We start from the raw sequence: 17,882 nt of genomic DNA, 5'->3' as shown, positions 1-17,882 counted from the left end.
GATTGGAATTGATGCACAGATGAAACTTGGGTCAAGGTCCATAGTTACCTTGAAAGTGTCAATACAGATAAATAGAGTGGTAAAATGCATATGGTGTGGCAAGTGCTTCCTTCCCATCATTGCTCAGGCATTGAGTATGAAAGTCAGAAAATCACAATGCAGCCCCATTAGACACTGACTGGGCCACATTTGGAATATTAAGTGCAGTTCAGGTCATTCCATTACAGGAAGTGGAGGCTTTAGCGAGGCTGTATCGGAATGCTGGCTGGATTAGGGAATATTAACTGCAAGAATGGACAAAGTTGCAGATACAATTGTGGCATTGAAGAGGCTTTTAGATAGACATATGGGTATACAGGGTATAGAAGGATATGGATCATGCACAGATTAACATTTCCTGGCTTCATGTTGGATGCAGATATTATGGGCCGAATGGTCTGTTCCTCTGCTGTGCTGTTCTGTTATATGACTTATATCAAAGACATGAGATAAATGTAGTACTGATAGACAAGTTTCATCTATAAATCTTGATCCATTTCACTCTCCAATCTGCTCTGGATCACGAATCTACAGCTTACAATCATTTTGAAAATGTCCTTTACATAATGGATTATATAAGCAAACTTTTCAACCGTGTTATGGGGTGCTCTTGAGGTGCAGTGCGCCTGTAAATCCGCCAGATGTTGTTGTCGAACGCTATTTATTTTTGCAGAAGGGGGTTCGTTTCCTAACTGAGTTATTTGCTTCTTGACGACATCTGACCGAACCTCCCAAATAATGTGCACCGATATAAAGTTAGGCGCTCTCCGTCCAAGATCGCTTGGAGGCAGATAACATCAGCAATGAATTGTAGGCGACCAGGGAGTAAATCATCATTTGACACAGTGCAATGAGCGACACCAGTCTGAAAAAGGATCTCGACCCGAAATGTTTCCCTTCCTTCTCTCCAGAGATGCTGCCTGTCGCGCTGAGTTACTCCAGCATGTTGTGTCTACCCACTGTTCTGTTAGGCTGGAGATCGGGTGATTGTTGCGGAAGGACTGTCAGAGGTTGATGTAGAAAAGCAAACTATTTATTTGTTGCTTTGTCCCTCCCAATCAGTCAAACCCTTCAGAAAATATGAAATAAACTAAAACCTCAGCAAGAAAACAGAAAACACAGAGCGTGCGAGATATTATAGTTCTGGGGGCTCAAGCAAGTATTAATCCTGGACTTTACACCTTGAGATGGGAAAGGGGATCGGAACAATGAACGAGGCCGGCAATCGATGATGCGACTGTTTCTCCAGGGGAGGAACAGGTCAAAATGTGTAACATTGCCTCACATTAACTGCGACCTGGGCGGCTTATTGGAAATGTTTAAAAGGTTTTTTAATGATTGCCTGCGGTAAGCAAGGATGACGCCTCTTTGTGAAGTTGAATGCGGGATTCCTCCCTCCCACACACTCTGTCTGGGCCGGTGTTATGCTGGAGCCCGGCCGGTTCGGCAAGAGGAGCGGCCCAGGTGGGGAGTGGTGCAGAGAGTCGCCGCCCACACCTGTCGCTGTCCCACTCTGATAGACATCATGGTGAAAGACTGTGTCTTGCTGGCTGGTGTCTCGCTGCTGTCTGCCGTTCAGCAGGGTAAGAGTCTTGCTTCTCTTTCTTTAGCGATGCACAGTGCTGGTGTAAACTGGACTACCTTTATATTCGCACCAACGTGAAACACCTGAGGAGCAGCCCAGGGTCGAAGTCTCGCAATGCGAACATCACCTGACTTCGAGCAGCGACTGCTTTCCGCTGCCCAAATTAGCACCGTGATGGTTTGAATCGCCTTCCCTCCCCAATAATGCAGTTTTAAAGGCAGTTCTTTAATAGAAAATAGACGATATACCTACACTACTGTTGTGAGTTTTGCACTGCCCTTCAGCTTGTTGGGTGAAGGACAACAAAAATAGTTTTAGAAAGGATTTTTGGTGAATCATTAGTTTAAACCGTTTCAAACTTTGGACGATTCTCTGGGAGCTGGACAGGGACAGTTTATCTGAATAGTCCCAGTGATATCATGTGGCTGTCAGATTTGTAAGAGGTTGTTAAATTTTGTACAGTGTTAACAGTCATTTCTGGCCATCTTTCAATTGAATTAGGGAGACAGATTTAAAGTGACTGGAAGGACTGGCGCGGAGATTAAAGAATCTGCAGAATTTGATTATTATTTAAAATTGATGGATTTGATATTGTGGGGAAAAATTCTGATCCTTGACCATGAAAGAAAACGTAAAGTAATTGTCAGAGACAAAACTGCAGATTTATTTTTCTCTACTTAGTAAGTTGTTACAATTTGGAATATATATCCAGGGTGATGGAAGCAGATTAAACAGCAACATCTAAAAATATATACAGAGTGGGGAGCTGAGGCAAGGCCCCTTGAAAGAGATGAGGGACTTTGTGTGGAAAATTACTGAAGATAGACACAAAAAGCTGGAGTAACTCAGCGGGACAAGCAGCATCCCTGGATAGAAGGAATGGGAGATGTTTTGGGTCGAGACCCTTCTTAAGCATTTTATGCCTAATTGTGTGCTGATTATATTCTTTCCTGTTTAAATGTTGGATGTCACGGTACGGTTTAATATTCCCTGTTATTGTTGCTTGGAGCTACTCATTTTTGCTTCTTGCCTTCGAGGTTCAGTTTCTAAAGTTTCACGATTCTTCAAAAGTATTGTTTTCTAAACTTTGAGTTCCACCCAGCAAGAAAAAGGGGTGATCTGGGTTATTGTATATTTTGGATACAGCAGCTTTCATTAGAATTGTTTCTGTGTTCACCTTGGCTGCACTTCCACTTGGAGGCATGCAGACTTTTGTAATGGAGCAGTAGATGGAACAGCAAACAAATCATTTCTTCAGAGGTAGACAAAAAAGCTGGAGAAACTCAGCGGGTGCAGCAGCATCTATGGAGCGAAGGAAATAGGCAACGTTTCTGGCCGAAATCCTTCTTCAGACTGATGGGGGGGGGGGGGGGGGGGGGAGGAGCCTGAGGGCATCACTCACTGGGGGGGGGGGGGGGGCAGTTGGAGAGGAGGTTGTCTGGAGAGAGGAGGAGAACTTCTTCAAAGTAGGCATACCTTGAGGAGATTTAGCAGCGGAGTAGACAAAGTGTTTAAGAAGGAACTGCAGATGCTGGAAAATTGAAGGTAGACAAAAGTGCTGGAGAAACTCAGCGGGTGCAGCAGCATCTATGGAGCGCAGGAAATAGGCAACGTTTCGGGCCAAAACCCTTCTTCGGACTCTTTATTTACAGCTACTGTTTGCTGTAAAATGTAGCATGTCTCATGAATTCCATTCCTGTACCACATGCATTGTGCAATCACTTTTGGAGAGAGAAAAAGCAATGTTCCTAAAGAATGCTACACATATTTTAGAGGGAAATGGTAGCCATGTAACCATATAATATAATATAGAAACATACCCTTGGGCTCTCCATGTCGATTCTCACTATCAAACACCCACATACACTAATCCTGGTTTATTTCTCTTGCCCCCTCATTAACTATTACCTACCATACGAACGGCTTATTCTCCTGCCACCCACCTTCACCAGGCAGTTTACAGTGGCCAATTGACCCATGAATTAGGATGGCTTAAGGAGGTGGGTGGAAACTAGAAGGAACTACACAAGGAAGCTGTGAGGTAGCCATGCTAATTGCTGTGCCATTGCACCACCACCATTTGAAGTTTTATTTGTATTCAGCCAGAGATTATGTGTTCGACTGCAACCAGAACACTTTTTTGAAAGTGGCAATGCCACTATTTTTAAAGCTGAAATGGTTTAAATCAAATATATTATCACACAGAAGGGGGGCTTTCTGCCCATTGTGTCTGAACTGAGCAAACAAAGGGGAGACTTGGACAATTGCCATATCCTATGTAGGAAGGAACTGCAGGTGCTGGTTTACACTGAAGATAGGCACAAGTAACTCAGCGGGACAGGCAGCATCTCTGGATAGAAGGAGTGGGTGACGTTTTGGGTCGAGTCCTGTCTTTAGCATTTGCAATATCCCAAACCCGAGTTGGTAATCTTGTATTTTTGAAACTTTAAATCCTTTTCCAGGTACAGTTAGAAACCTTAATCCCTCATCCTTTCCAACATTCATCTCCAGACCATGACCAAATGTTGGGTTGAAAAAAATATTTAAAGGTTCCTGCTAATCAATGTAGTTTCATTTCTGAAAAAGTTGACTTGTTTGTGAAGTGGAAGAGATACTTCCTGTCAAGGCATCTCATAATGTTACATTTTGCAATTAAATCTGTCCCAAACCTCCCTTTTCCCTGAAGAAAGGAATCCCAGCTTGACCAATCTCTGCTCATAACTATAATCCTCCAGTTCTGATATTCTCCTAAATATTTTTTTCACTTCCTCAAATCCTTCCCCAGTGTTGTCGCAAAAATTGTGGTATTTTAGTCGTACATGAGGCTTGAGATTATATTTTATATTACTTTACAATCTGGTATAATTTTACCTAAACACTTTACATGAGGTGACTAATGATAGGGTGAGAAATGTTGTAGAGCAGGTTACTTTATTATTCCACATAATGTTGTCAGAAATTTGTGTAATCTACCCACCTCTTAACCTTTATTCGAGGGAGTGCCACTGAAAGTAAAGCTACTCGCTTGAATTGTAAACCATAACTTCCTTTGGTTTAGCACATTTAGTGCAAATTTCTTTCTTGTTTTAATAGTGAAATCAAAAGGAATTCAAAGAAATTATCATAGAATACCCATTAAATAATGAATGATTGGAAATATCTATATTATTAAAAGTCTGATCGTGACCATTTCCTGTTCTGTATATTGATTTTAGAAAAAATGCTGCCTCTTACGGCTGTGATTTTTGGCCATCTTACTCGGAGCCCCCTTCTGCTGCGCAGGACAAGAGGATTTTTCACATCAATGAAAAATAAAAGAGTTATTAGTGTTTAAAAAATGTTGAGATTCTCTCTCCTGAAGGCCACGCCCCTTCCGGAGGGACTATACAACCTGGAAGTGTTGAGTGCCTCAGTCAGTCTCTGCAAGATGGGGGAGCGAGCGGGTCACGTCTCTCAGTCTGAGCTGTGAATAACATTGAACACATGTCTACTAAACTGTGAGTGGTTTTACTGACCTGTCAGTGCCCTTAATGTGGTTTGAAAATATAGCTTGGAAATGCTAAAGCTGTGTTGCCTTTAGTTTGTAAATGCTAAAGCTGTGTTGCCTAATAAAAGTTTAGGATAAACGCTATCATTTACGGCTGTGATTTTTGGCCATCTTACTCAGAGTCCCCCTCCGCTCATCAGGTGCCGAGGATTTTCCCCACCGATGAAAAATAAAAGAGTTATTAGTGTTTAAAAAATGTTGAGATTCTCACTCCTGTCAATCATGCCATAAAGGCCACGCCCCTTCTGGTGGAAAGGGAGGGACTATAAAACCCAGAAGTGTGGGCGTGGCTCTGTCTCTGCAAGGTGGAGGAGGGAGAGGTCACGACTCGCTCTCTTTAGTCGTCTTGCACCCTGCTTGAAATGGTATGAAACTGCACTTGAATTTGTAGACCTTGCACCCTGCTTGAAATGGAATTTTCAGGAATAGCCGTGAATCAATTGCCAGCCCACCAGCCGTGAGTGAGTCAGCTGCCAACACACCAGGGTTGAGTGACTGAGCCGCCAGCCCAAGACTCCATTCGGCCCACAATGTCCATACTAGTCCTCCGGAAACCTCCAGAAACGCTCCAGAAAGCCCCCCCCCCCCCCACTGGCCACCAATATTGGAATTGGTGGAGAGGTGGAATATTGCGTTGGGGGACCAGCCCTCCCGGGTGATGCAGGGATCCAATGGGTCCCACTTAGTCTAGTTCTGAGTTATTTATTGGTTGTGCTTTAGCTTCATGTTTTTTGACAGAAACTGCTCAAGGCAGAACTTGATGTTGAAATAGATGTTGGATTGACTTCATACATGAGCTATTTAGACTGTAAATCCCAGTTTAAATTCAGATTAACACTGCAGTAGCTAATTTCTTCTGGAACTGCACATTCAGCCATGATCATATTGAATGGCGGTGCTGGCTCGAAGGGCCCAATGGCCTACTCCTGCATCTATTTTCTATTTTTCTATGCCATCAATGTATACTTGGATGTGCGTACTGCTTCACTTCCTGAAGTCATTCACAATCTTCTTGTCTTGCTGACATTGAGGGAGAGGTTGGTGCTTTAGCACCAAATTATAAGGTTCTCAAGTCTCTTTCCTGTACTTTGTCTCATCATCATTCGATATCTGGCCCACTATGGTCGTGTCATCTGTGATCTGTCCTCTTTACATTCTTCATTTAAATGTGTCTTCAATTAATCTAACAGTTTCATTTGTGTATTTAAAAACAGACCGTAGTCTTTGAAGAAATCTTCCTTACTTGTGCCCCAATTTCTTTCCTAAATTGCAACTTGTATTTCCTTGTTTCTTGTAGTATGCTGATATACTTAGAAAGAAGAGTTATGGCTTAACTTTGCCCTTTTTAAAAATCTTAATATTTTGTTATTTAAGATTATCTTTCAATTTGTGAGATTACCTTTCAATTAAATGATTCTATCCCCATGGGAATGATCAGCTTCCCTCAGCTTCAATGTTTCCCCTATTATGATCCAAAGTGCAAAAAATTATTTGATGTTAGATGAAGCACAGACGAGAGGTAATGATAATTCCTGACCTATTGATCTATCTTATTACCATCTGTCAGATGTCATCTCTAGCGAGGTGCCACGTGAAAGGGTGCTCCATACGACCTCATCATATTAGGTCAAATGTGTTAGCGTGAAATGAAGATTTGTTACTGCATAGAAGATTGAGGGGCTGAATAAAGGGGGGGGGGGGGGGTTTCAGGTGGAAGGAAGTAACTAATGGATAGGCACTGAGATTAGTTCTTGGCTTCAATCATTTATGATGTGGAGGTGGGGGCAGACTAGTTTGCCAATGAAATGACAACAGGTGAAAGGGTTTGTTGTGATCGGCATGGTAGGAGTCAACAACATAGATGAAGTGGGCACAAACTTGGCAAATGGGGTTTAATGTGAGAAAAGGTGAGGTCATGCATTTGATATGAGTTTAAAGGCATACTATTATCCAAATGGAGTAAGAATGCAGGTGAACAAAGTACAGAGGAATCTAGGTGTTGTACAAGAATTGTGAAAATGTTAATAAGAAAATAAATGGTATATTGGCTCTTATTGCAGGAAGGTTGAAGTTTAGAAATGGGGAGGTCTGCTACAGTTGTACAGGGTATATATCTGAAGTGCAGTCCACAGCTTTGGCCTTATTTCATATTGTCATTGGAGGCATTTTAAAAGAGGGAGTCACCTCATTGCAATATATAAGATCCTAAGTGGACATGGCAAGGGTAGATGTTGAAAAGATAGATTAAAAAAGCTGGCGTAACTCAGCGTGTCAGGCAGCATTTCTGGAGAAAAGGAATAGGTGACGTTTTGGGTCGAGACCCTTCTTCAGACTCGGGCTTCTTAAATCTGAAGAAGGGTCTCAACCTGAAAGATCACCTATTCCTTTTCTCCAGAAATGCTGCTTGACCCGCTGAGTTACTCTAGCGTTTTTTTTGTCTATCTTCGGTTTAAGCCAGCATCTGCAGTTCCTTCCTACACCTAGATGTTGAGATGTTTCTACTAGTTGGAAAATCTGAAATGAGGGGACATTGTTTCAAGGTCAGGGCGTAGTCATTTAAAACGAGTGTACATAGGAATTTCATCATATGCAGGATGGAGAATCTCTGGAATGCACCACCAGAGAGCTGTGGTACTGTACTGAATATTTGCAGTGTTTTGCAATTTAATGTGGCAAGGGTCATGGTGTTAATAATGATGTACTTTGATCACATTTTTAACTGTTTTCTGGACTTCCAATTTTGAAATCTCAAAACAGAGGCTTGGTGGCAGTGATGCTATTTCTACTTTAGGAGAGCAGTCTTGGATTTGGTCCCTTCCCCTCTATCTAGAGAAAGTGCAAAACCACTATTTGGCATGTCTATGGAGCCACAAGATGAAAGGGAGTGACCCCATGATCTTCACTGTTTGCTTTAGTTTTAGTTTAGACATATAGTGTGGATATAAGCCCTTCGGCCCACCGAGTCTGTGCTAATCAGCAATCCTCACACTCTAATATTATCCTACACACACTAGAAGCAATTTAAACTTATACCAAGCCAATTAACCTGCAAATCTGTACGTCTTTGGAGTGTGGGAGGAAACAGGAGGTCCCGGAGAAAACCCACGCAGGTCACGGGGAGAACGTACAAACTCCGTACAGACACCACATGTAGTCAGCATTGAACCTGGTTCTCTGGCGCTCTAAGGCAGCAACTCTATTGCTGTGTTACTTGGTTCATTTGCATATTTGTTTAATTGTTATTGTGTTTGCACCAATATTAGTTCATTGTAATTACATATTAATTAAGAAAGACCCCACCATCACTAGATATTCAGATGATTTTATGTTGACATTAAGATGGTGCATTTGGTTTTCTCAGCCCTAGCGCTGTTTACCATCTCTATGGATACATGTCCACAGTGAAAATTGCTGTCACAACATCCTGATTCACCCAACAACATGTCCAAACAATCATTGAAGAAGCATGAAACTACAGAAGCTGGAATCTTGAACAAAACACAAAAGTGCTGGAGGAACTCAACAGGTCAGGCAGCATCTGTGGAGGGAATGGACAAGGTTTGTCTGAAGAAGGGTCCCGACCCAAAACATCACCTGCCCCATTCCTCACCCAGATTCTGCCTGACCCACTGAATTCCTCCAGCATGTTGTATTTTGCCAAAGATTGTGAATGAACTTGGATGGTTGACTACACGACTGTACCATCACTTTGAAAACCTGCACTCGCTTCCAGCAATACCTATAGTTTAGTTTAGAGATACAGTGCGGAAACAGGCCCTTTGGCTCACCACGTCTGCAGCGACCAGCGATCCCCGCACATTAACACTATCCCACACACACACGGAACAATTTTCAATTGTACCCAAGCCAATTTACCTACATACCTGTACGTCTTTGGATTGTGGGTGGAAACTGAAGATCTCAGCCAAACACACACGGTCACGGGGAGACGTACAAACACCATACAGACAGCCCCCTTGGTGGGGATCGAAGGCGGGTCTCTGGTGCTACAAGAGCTGTAAGGCAGCAACTCTACTACTGTGCCACAATGCTGCCCCTGTGGGGTACATTTGTTATAAGAGTGATTATGCTACAATCTTGAATTTTCATGATCAATATTCTTGCTCCTTTGCTGAAGCACCCACCTGTGTTCTTCTTGAAACCAGCAACATATAGGGAACAAACTTTGAGTTTCCTTGTTTGTGGGGCTCTGTTGTGCTAGTTTGGACCAATTAGTCAGCTTGCTGGCCTGTCCACTATATTGCTGTGTTGAAGAAAGAACTGTAGATGCTGGAACAATCGAAGGCAGACAAAAAATGCTGGAGAAACTCAGTGGGTGAGGCAGCATCTATGGAGAGAAGGAATAGGCCACGTTTCGGGTTGAGACCCTTCTTCCGACTGATGGTGGGGAGGGGGTGTGGGAAAAAGAAAGGAAGAGGTGGAGACAGTAGGACTGTGGGAGAGCTGGGAAGGTGGAGGGGAAGGAGGGAGAAAGCAAGGGCTATCTAAAATTGGAGGTCAATGTTCATACCCCTGGGGTGTAAACTACCCAAGCGAAATATGAGGTGCTGTTCCTCCAATTTGCGCTGAGCCTCACTCTGGCAATGGAGGAGACCCAGGACAGAAAGGTCAGATTGGGAATGAGAAGGGGAGTTGAAGTGCTGAGCCACCGGGAGATCAGATTGTTTAACACAGACTGAGCGGAGGTATTCAGCGAAATGATCGCCGAGCCTGCGCTTGGTCTCACCGATGTAGAGAAGTTGGCACCTAGAGCAGCAGATGCAGTAGATGAGGTTGGAGGAGGTGCAGGTGAACCTCTCCCTCACCTGGAAAGATGGCTTAGGTCCCTGGATGGAGTTGAGGGGGGAGATATCGGGACACGTGTTGCATCTCCTGCGGTGGCAAGGGCAAATGGTCAAAGGCAAGTATGAGAAAAACAGGTGTGAGACAAAAGGATTAAATAGTTGGGAATTGTAAAGCCAGAGGAAGGAAAGTAGAGCGAGGAGAAAGGGAGAATTAGCTGTGACCAGGGGGAGCACGGTGGGGGTGGGGGTGGGGGGGGGGGGACTAATTCTGTATTACGCCGTCTGCAAGGGATGAAACTTTTTGTTGAAATCAAACAAAAGATGTTGCTAACTTTGAACATACTAACATAGAAACATAGAAAATAGGTGCAGGAGTAGAGGCCATTCGGCCCTTCGAGCCTGCACCATTCGCCATTCAATATGATCATGGCTGATCATCCAACTCAGTATCCTGTCCCTGCCTTGTTCTGGAACACCTTTCTCCATTTATTGAATCCATTGCATTTTACCATAGTAAGAATCCTTCTGAATCTGCAGGATATGCTGCTGGAAATGTGAAGAGACCCAAAGTAAAACAATTAAGAGTGTACCAATGTATGTGTTGCAATACTAATCTAGCATTTGGTTATCAGATTATTTCCCAGGGTCTGCAGTGACATATTGCTGCAGTACTACATGGCTACCACTAGATGCCCTAAGTGGACCATCTTGGCACCAATACAGTGAGCTCTACAGTAGAACATGATTGACCAGGCTAATTGCTTGCCTTATCTCTGCTTAATATTTGTGGGCTGGATCATTAGTTAACTGCACACTTGCCACAATGCTGAATTAGAAATGAGCAGGAAAGCACCAGATCCCATTGTTTGTGCTGAATCACCTTGGACAGATGTAGGAATGAGCAAAATGGTTTAGAACCCCTGAGTGAAGGAAGGGGATGTTTTGGGAGCATTCCTGTTTCTGTTTGCCATGTGATGGCATCTGCTGAATGAATATATATATGTCCTTCCTTGGTGTGGAGAAGGGTGAGGGCAGGTTCAGGCTTGCCCATGGCTCACTTTCATTGCCTTCACTACCAAAACTGGTGGTACAGGTACAAAGTTTGTGAGCAGTGCTGGCTTCCTTCAGTTTTTTTGTGAGCTAGAAGGTGAATGAGCTCATTTGGGGATGAATACTGAACTGCAGACCTGGATAACCCAACACTATAATCTTTGCTATTGGTTTATTAATTCTGGGCATTGCAATTTATCTCTGTGCATTGCATCTGTGGTATTTAGGCTAATTAGGTTTCTATGGCCAAATATAACAACAAAATAGATCTCTTGCCTCTTGCTCTATTATTATTCTTCTTCAAAGCATGTGGTCATTATTCTTGTTCTTCAAAGCAAGTTGCATTAACCAAATTTCCTGAAATTTGCTTCAAAATGGCATAAAAAGTTGTAAACAGAAAAATAAAGATATTAATTTTAATGCCTTATGCTTTCTCGAGTGACACATTTGGTTTGGAAGCTGGTAGATTCAGGATTGCCATTCAAAGGTTGCTTGTCCTTGTAGATGGCTCTGATATCTACATTGCCTGACTCTGCTTCTGAAGAGTCCTGGACAGCTTCAAAGAAAGTCTCTTTTCTTGGGTTCAGTATAGTTCAGAGCTATATGCTTGGTGAGGTGTCATTAGCAGAAGTCTGGTTCTGCTGTTGATCCTTAAAAATTCATGACTGGAGCACCACCTTGAAAACAAACCTGAATGATATTGTCAGACTCTGAACGTCAGTATTTCGCATGAGATCTCAAGTCCACATACGCCTGCGGTGAATCTTATAGACATCGCACTACATCTATTGCAATCCCTTCAGCCACCATCTTTGCTTGCAGTATCTGTGCCAATGTTTAAATACGGGATCACAAAATAAATAGGCTATTTGAAACATAGATCCGACTCTGTAATATCTGTTGGTAAGCTGTGAAAAATGTTATGACTATTGGTACTGTGTGCAAATTATTTAACCATTGATGTAATCTTTGAAATGTAACTTGTTTTAATTTAATTGCTGAAATGCTAGCTGTTTTATTTTTCTTGTAATAACCATAGATTTCCATTGTGCATGCAGCGTACTTTGCAGGGCAAGTAGGAAATGCCAGGATGAAATATAAAGTCATGCCACCATCAGTTGCAGGATCGCCTGATTTTGAAAGAATTTTCCGTGCGCAGTAAGTTTATTTTCATTTGCAACAGTTTGCTTTAGCTCTGAAATGACCAAAAACTCTTGTTTCCATTTTATTCCCAAATCAGATTGTTATCAGTCTTTTTGTGTTGCTCTACTTTTCACATCTCTAAATTGCAAACAAGTTATAGAGTCATAAAGTTTGTATGACACAGAGCTGGGGCCATTCAGCCCATCATGTATGTGGTGACCTTTTCCCCCATTTATATTTAATACATTTAATGTAGTAGCATTTTACCATATCCTCATTTGCCTTGCCTGTTCAGCTGCCTGCCAAAACATCTGTTAAAAGTACTAATTGTGTCTGATTCCACCCTGGCCACTGGCAATGAGTTCCAGCGATCAACTGCGTTCAGTGTAAGAGAAAGCCTTCCCTTCCCTTCTAAAACTCCAGCCTTTCACAATAAAACTATGTCCTCTTGGTTTAATAGCCCCACATTAGGAAAATTATTCTGGCTATTGTAGCCGTACCACTCTTAATTTTACAGGCCTCTATCAAGTCGCCCTGCAGCCCTCTTCATTATAGAGAAAACAAGCTTAGACGATCCAATCTCTCCCTGTAACCAAACTCCTCAGTACCAGGCAACATCCTAAACATAGACATAGAAATTAGGTGCAGGAGTAGGCCATTCGGCCCTTCGAGCCATTCAATATGATCATGGCTGATCATCCAACTCAGTATCCCGTACCTGCCTTCTCTCCATACCCCCTGATCCCCTTAGCTACTAGGGCCACATCTAATTCCCTCTTAAATATAGCCAATGAACTGGCCTCAACTACCCTCTGTGGCAGAGAGTTCCAGCGATTCACCACTCTCTGTGTAAAAAAAGTTCTTCTCATCTCGGTTTTAAAGGATTTCCCCCTTATCCTTAAGCTGTGACCCCTTGTCCTGGGCTTCCCCAACATCGGGAGCAAACTTCCTGCATCTAGCCTGTCCAACCCCTTAAGAATTTTGTAAGTTTCTATAAGATCCCCTCTCAATCTCCTAAATTCTAGAGAGTACAAACCGAGTCTATCCAGCCTTTCTTCATAAGACAGTCCAAACATCCCAGGAATCAGTCTGGTGAACCTTCTCTGCACTCCCTCTATGGCAATAATGTCCCTCCTCAGATTTGGAGACCAATCCTGTTCGCAATACTCCAGGTGTGGTCTCACCAAGACCCTGTACAACTGCAGTAGAACCTCCCTGCTCCTATACTCAAATCCTTTTGCTATGAAAGCTAACATACCATTCGCTTTCTTCACTGCCTGCTGCACCTGCATGCCTACTTTCAATGACTGGTGTACCATGACACCCAGGTCTTGCTACATCTCCCCTTTTTCTAGTCTACCACCATTTAGATAATAGTCTGCTTTCCTGTTTTTGCCACCAAAATGGATAACCTCACATTTATCCACATTATACTGCATCTGCCAAACATTTGCCCACTCACCCAGCCTATCCAAGTCACCTTGCAGTCTCCTAGCATCCTCCTCACAGCTAACACTGCCCCCCCAGCTTAGTGTCATCCGCAAACTTGGAGATATTGCCTTCAATTCCCTCATCCAGATCATTAATATATATTGTAAATAGCTGGGGTCCCAGCACTGAGCCTTGCGGTACCCCACTAGTCACTGCCTGCCATTGTGAAAAGGACCCGTTTACTCCTACTCTTTGCTTCCTGTTTGCCAGCCAGTTCTCTATCCACATCAATACTGAACCCCCAATGCCGTGTGCTTTAAGTTTGTATACTAATCTCTTATGTGGGACCTTGTCGAAAGCCTTCTGGAAGTCCAGATACACCACATCCACTGGTTCTCCCCTATCCACGCTACTAGTTACATCCTCGAAAAATTCTATAAGATTTGTCAGACATGATTTACCTTTCGTAAATCCATGCTGACTTTGTCCAATGATTTCACCACTTTCCAAATGTGCTGCTATCCCATCTTTAATAACTGACTCTAGCAGTTTCCCCACTACCGATTTTAGACTAACTGGTCTGTAATTCCCTGTTTTCTCTCTCCCTCCCTTCTTAAAAAGTGGGGTTACGTTTGCTACCCGCCAATCCTCTGGAACTACTCCAGAATCTAAAGAGTTTTGAAAGATTATTACTAATGCATCCACTATTTCTGGAGCTACTTCCTTAAGTACTCTGGGATGCAGCCTATCTGGCCCTGGGGATTTATCGGCCTTTAATCCATTCAATTTACCCAACACCACTTCCCGGCTAACCTGGATTTCACTCAATTCCTCCAACTCCTTTGACCCCGCGGTCCCCTGCTATTTCCGGCAGATTATTTATGTCTTCCTTAGTGAAGACGGAACCAAAGTAGTTATTCAATTGGTCCGCCATATCCTTGTTCCCCATGATCAATTCACCTGTTTCTGACTGCAAGGGACCTACATTTGTTTTAACTAATCTCTTTCTTTTCACATATGTATAAAAACTTTTGCAGTCAGTTTTTATGTTCCCTGCCAGTTTTCTTTCATAATCTATTTTTCCTTTCCTAATTAAGCCCTTTGTCCTCCTCTGCTGGTCTCTTAATTTCTCCCAGTCCTCCGGTATGCTGCTTTTTCTGGCTAATTTGTACGCATCATCCTTCGCTTTGATACTATCCCTGATTTCCCTTGTTATCCACGGATGTACTACCTTCCCTGATTTATTCTTTTGCCAAACTGGGATGAACAATTTTTGTAGTTCATCCATGCAGTCTTTAAATGTCTTCCATTGCATATCCACTGTCAACCCTTTTAGAATTAATTGCCAGTCAATCTTGGGCAATTCACGATCCTGGAGAATCCCCTTTGCATTCTCTCCAACACAATCTCATCCTCCCTACGGTGTGGCAACCATGACTGCGTGCAATACTCCAAATGTGATCTAACACTGTTTGTAAAGATACAACCTGTCCCATTTGTTATAATGTTATGAAGGCAAGCATGCCACTATCCTCCTTCACTACTTTCTGTACCTGTGTTGCCACTTTCAGGAAGCTATCAACTTGAATCCCTAAAGGGCCTGTCCCACTTGGCAATTTTTTTCGGCGACTGCCGGCATCATTGACTGACATATCAGATGCGGCGGTGGCGTGATGCCTTATGACACGCGGTGTTTTTCAAATGTCGCAACGTTTTTTTGTTGCCGCTGGATTTTGAAATGTTCAACTTTGGCAACAGTATCGCGCCGGCAGTCGCCAAAAAAATCGGGAAGTGGGAAAGGCCCTTATGTTTCTCTACACAGCAACATTCCTTATTGCCCTACTATTTACTATGTATATACTAGACTAAGTGGGACCCATTGGGTCCCATGTTCACATGGGAGGGCTGGTCCCCCAGCGCAATATTCCACCTCTCCACCAATTCCAATATTGTTGACCAGTGTGCGGGGGCTTTCTGCAGCGCTAGTATGGGTGTTGTGGGCTGAAGGGACTGGTTTCCAGAGGGCTAGTATGGACATTGTGGGCCAAATGGATTCTTGGGGTGGGAGCTCAGTCACTCAAGCCTGATGTGTTGGCAGCTCACTCATGGCTGGTGGGCTGGCAGTTGGCCCATGGCTATTCCTTGAAATTCCACTTCAAGCAGGGTGCAAGGCCACCTAATTCAAATGCAGTTTCCTACCATTTCAAGCAGGGTGCAAGGCCACCTAATTCAAATGCAGTTTCTTTCTTTTTCTTTAAAAATCTTTTTATTAGTTTTTTTTCAAAATTAATGGCAGGTATAACCTAAATATGAGTCCAGTGCCAAAATACACATTGAATATAGACCTCACAGTCTCTATGTAAATATAGTTAAATGTTTAAAAGAGAACAATTGCAGTTTCATACCACTTCAAACAGGGTGCAAGGCCACCAAATTCAGGTGCATCCTGGATGTCAGATGTGTGAGGTCAAGGAATCTGATGGCCTTCCAGACGTCCACATCTGCGCTAGGTGCGTCGAGATGGGGCTCCTAAGGGACCGTATTAGGAACCTGGAGCAGCAACTCGATGACCTCCGTCTGGTCAGGGAGAGCGAGGAAGTCATAGAGAGGAGTTATAGAGAGGTGGTCACTCCAAAACCACGGGAGGCAGACAACTGGGTCATGGATAGGAGGGGCAAGGGGCAGAGGCAGGGACTAGGGAGTACCCCAGTGGCTGTACACCTTGACAATAAGTATTCATGTCTGAGTACTGTTGGGGGGGGGGGGGGGGGGGGGGGCAGCAACAGCGGACGGGCCTCCGGCACAGAGACCGGCCCTGTTGCTCAGAAGGGTAAGGAAAAGAGGAAGAGGGCAATAGTAATAGGGGACTCTATAGTTAGGGGGACAGATGGGCGATTCTGTGGACACAGACAGGAGACCGGATGGTAGTTTGCCTCCCTGGTGCCAGGGTCTGGGATGTGTCTGAACGTGTCCAAGATATCCTGAAATGGGAGGGAGAGGAGCCTGAGGTTGTGGTACATATAGGTACCAATGACATAGGTAGAAAAAGGGAAGAGGTCCTGAAAGGAGAATTTAGGGAGTTAGGAGGAGAGTTAAGGAAAAGGACCGCAAAGGTAACAATCTCGGTAATACTGCCTGTGCCACGCGACAGTGAGAGTAGGAATGGAGCGAGGTGGAGGATAAATGCCTGGCTGAAGGACTGGTGCAGAGGGCAGGGATTCAAGTTTCTGGATCATTGGGACCTCTTTTGTGGAAGGTGCGACCTGTACAAAAAGGACGGGTTGCACTTGAACCCGAGGGGGACCAATATCCTGGCGGGGAGATCTGCAAAGGCTTCTGCGGAGACTTTAAACTAGAACGGTTGGGGGGAGGGACTCAAATAGAGAAAGCTAGTAGACAGTGTGTGAGGCAGGAGGCAGAGAAGGGAAGCACTCCGACCCAACATGTAGGGGGAAAGAAGAAAAAAATAATAAACAGAGAATAAGAGGTGGTGGGTTTCTTAAATGTGTGAGCAGAGAGACAGAGGGGTGTAAAATGAGGGTGGAAGCAATAGGTAGCAAGGTGAAAAGTAAAAGTGGCAGGCAGACAAATCCAGGGCAAAAATTAAAAAGGGACACTTTTCAACATAATTGTATAAGGGGTAAGAGTGTTGTAAAAACAAGCCCGAAGGCTTTGTGTCTCAATGCAAGGAGCATTTGTAATAAGGTGGATGAGTTGAATGTGCAGATAGCTATTAATGACTATGATATAGTTGGGATCACGGAGACATGGCTCCAGGGTGACCAAGGCTGGGAGCTGAACATCCAGGGATATTCAATATTCAGGAGGGATAGACAGAAAGGAAAAGGAGGTGGGGTAGCGTTGCTGGTTAGAAAGTAGATTAACGCAATGGAAAAGAAAGACATTAGCTTGGAGGATGTGGAATCGATATGGGTAGAGCTGCGAAACACTAAGAGGCAGAAAACGCTAGTGGGTGTTGTGTACAGGCCACCTAACAGTAGTAGTGAAGTTGGAGATGGCATCAAACAGGAAATTAGAAATGCGTGCGACAAAGGTAAAACAGTTATAATGGGTGACTTCAATCTACATATAGATTGGGTGAATCAAATTGGCAGGGGTGCTGAGGAAGAGGATTTCTTGAAATGTATGCGGGATAGTTTTCTAAGCCAACATGTAGAGGAACCAACGAGAGAGCAGGATATTCTAGACTGGGTAATGAGGAAGGGCTCATTAGCAGTCTTGTGCGTTGTTCCCTTGGGCAAGAGTGACCATAATATGGTTG

General features: G+C 43.6%; 1 protein-coding gene across 2 annotated transcripts in view; it reads left to right on the top strand.

Moving 5' to 3' along the window:
• Nucleotides 1–1,381: 1,381 nt before the first annotated feature.
• Nucleotides 1,382–17,882, top strand: part of LOC129704685 (microsomal glutathione S-transferase 2-like) — a 42,644-nt gene continuing 26,143 nt past the window's right edge. For both annotated transcript variants that reach the window (XM_055647988.1, XM_055647981.1), the window contains exons 1-2: nt 1,382–1,622; nt 12,085–12,184. In XM_055647988.1, coding sequence (XP_055503963.1) covers nt 1,397–1,622; nt 12,085–12,184 — 326 coding nt within the window. In that variant the 5' untranslated portion in view covers nt 1,382–1,396. The remainder of the gene's footprint in view (nt 1,623–12,084; nt 12,185–17,882) is intronic.

The sequence above is a fragment of the Leucoraja erinacea genome, chromosome 1 (assembly GCF_028641065.1).
Source record: "Leucoraja erinacea ecotype New England chromosome 1, Leri_hhj_1, whole genome shotgun sequence".
Lineage (NCBI taxonomy): Eukaryota > Metazoa > Chordata > Chondrichthyes > Rajiformes > Rajidae > Leucoraja > Leucoraja erinaceus.
Note: the sequence above shows the minus strand (reverse complement) of the source record. Positions and strands in the feature narration are given on the sequence as shown.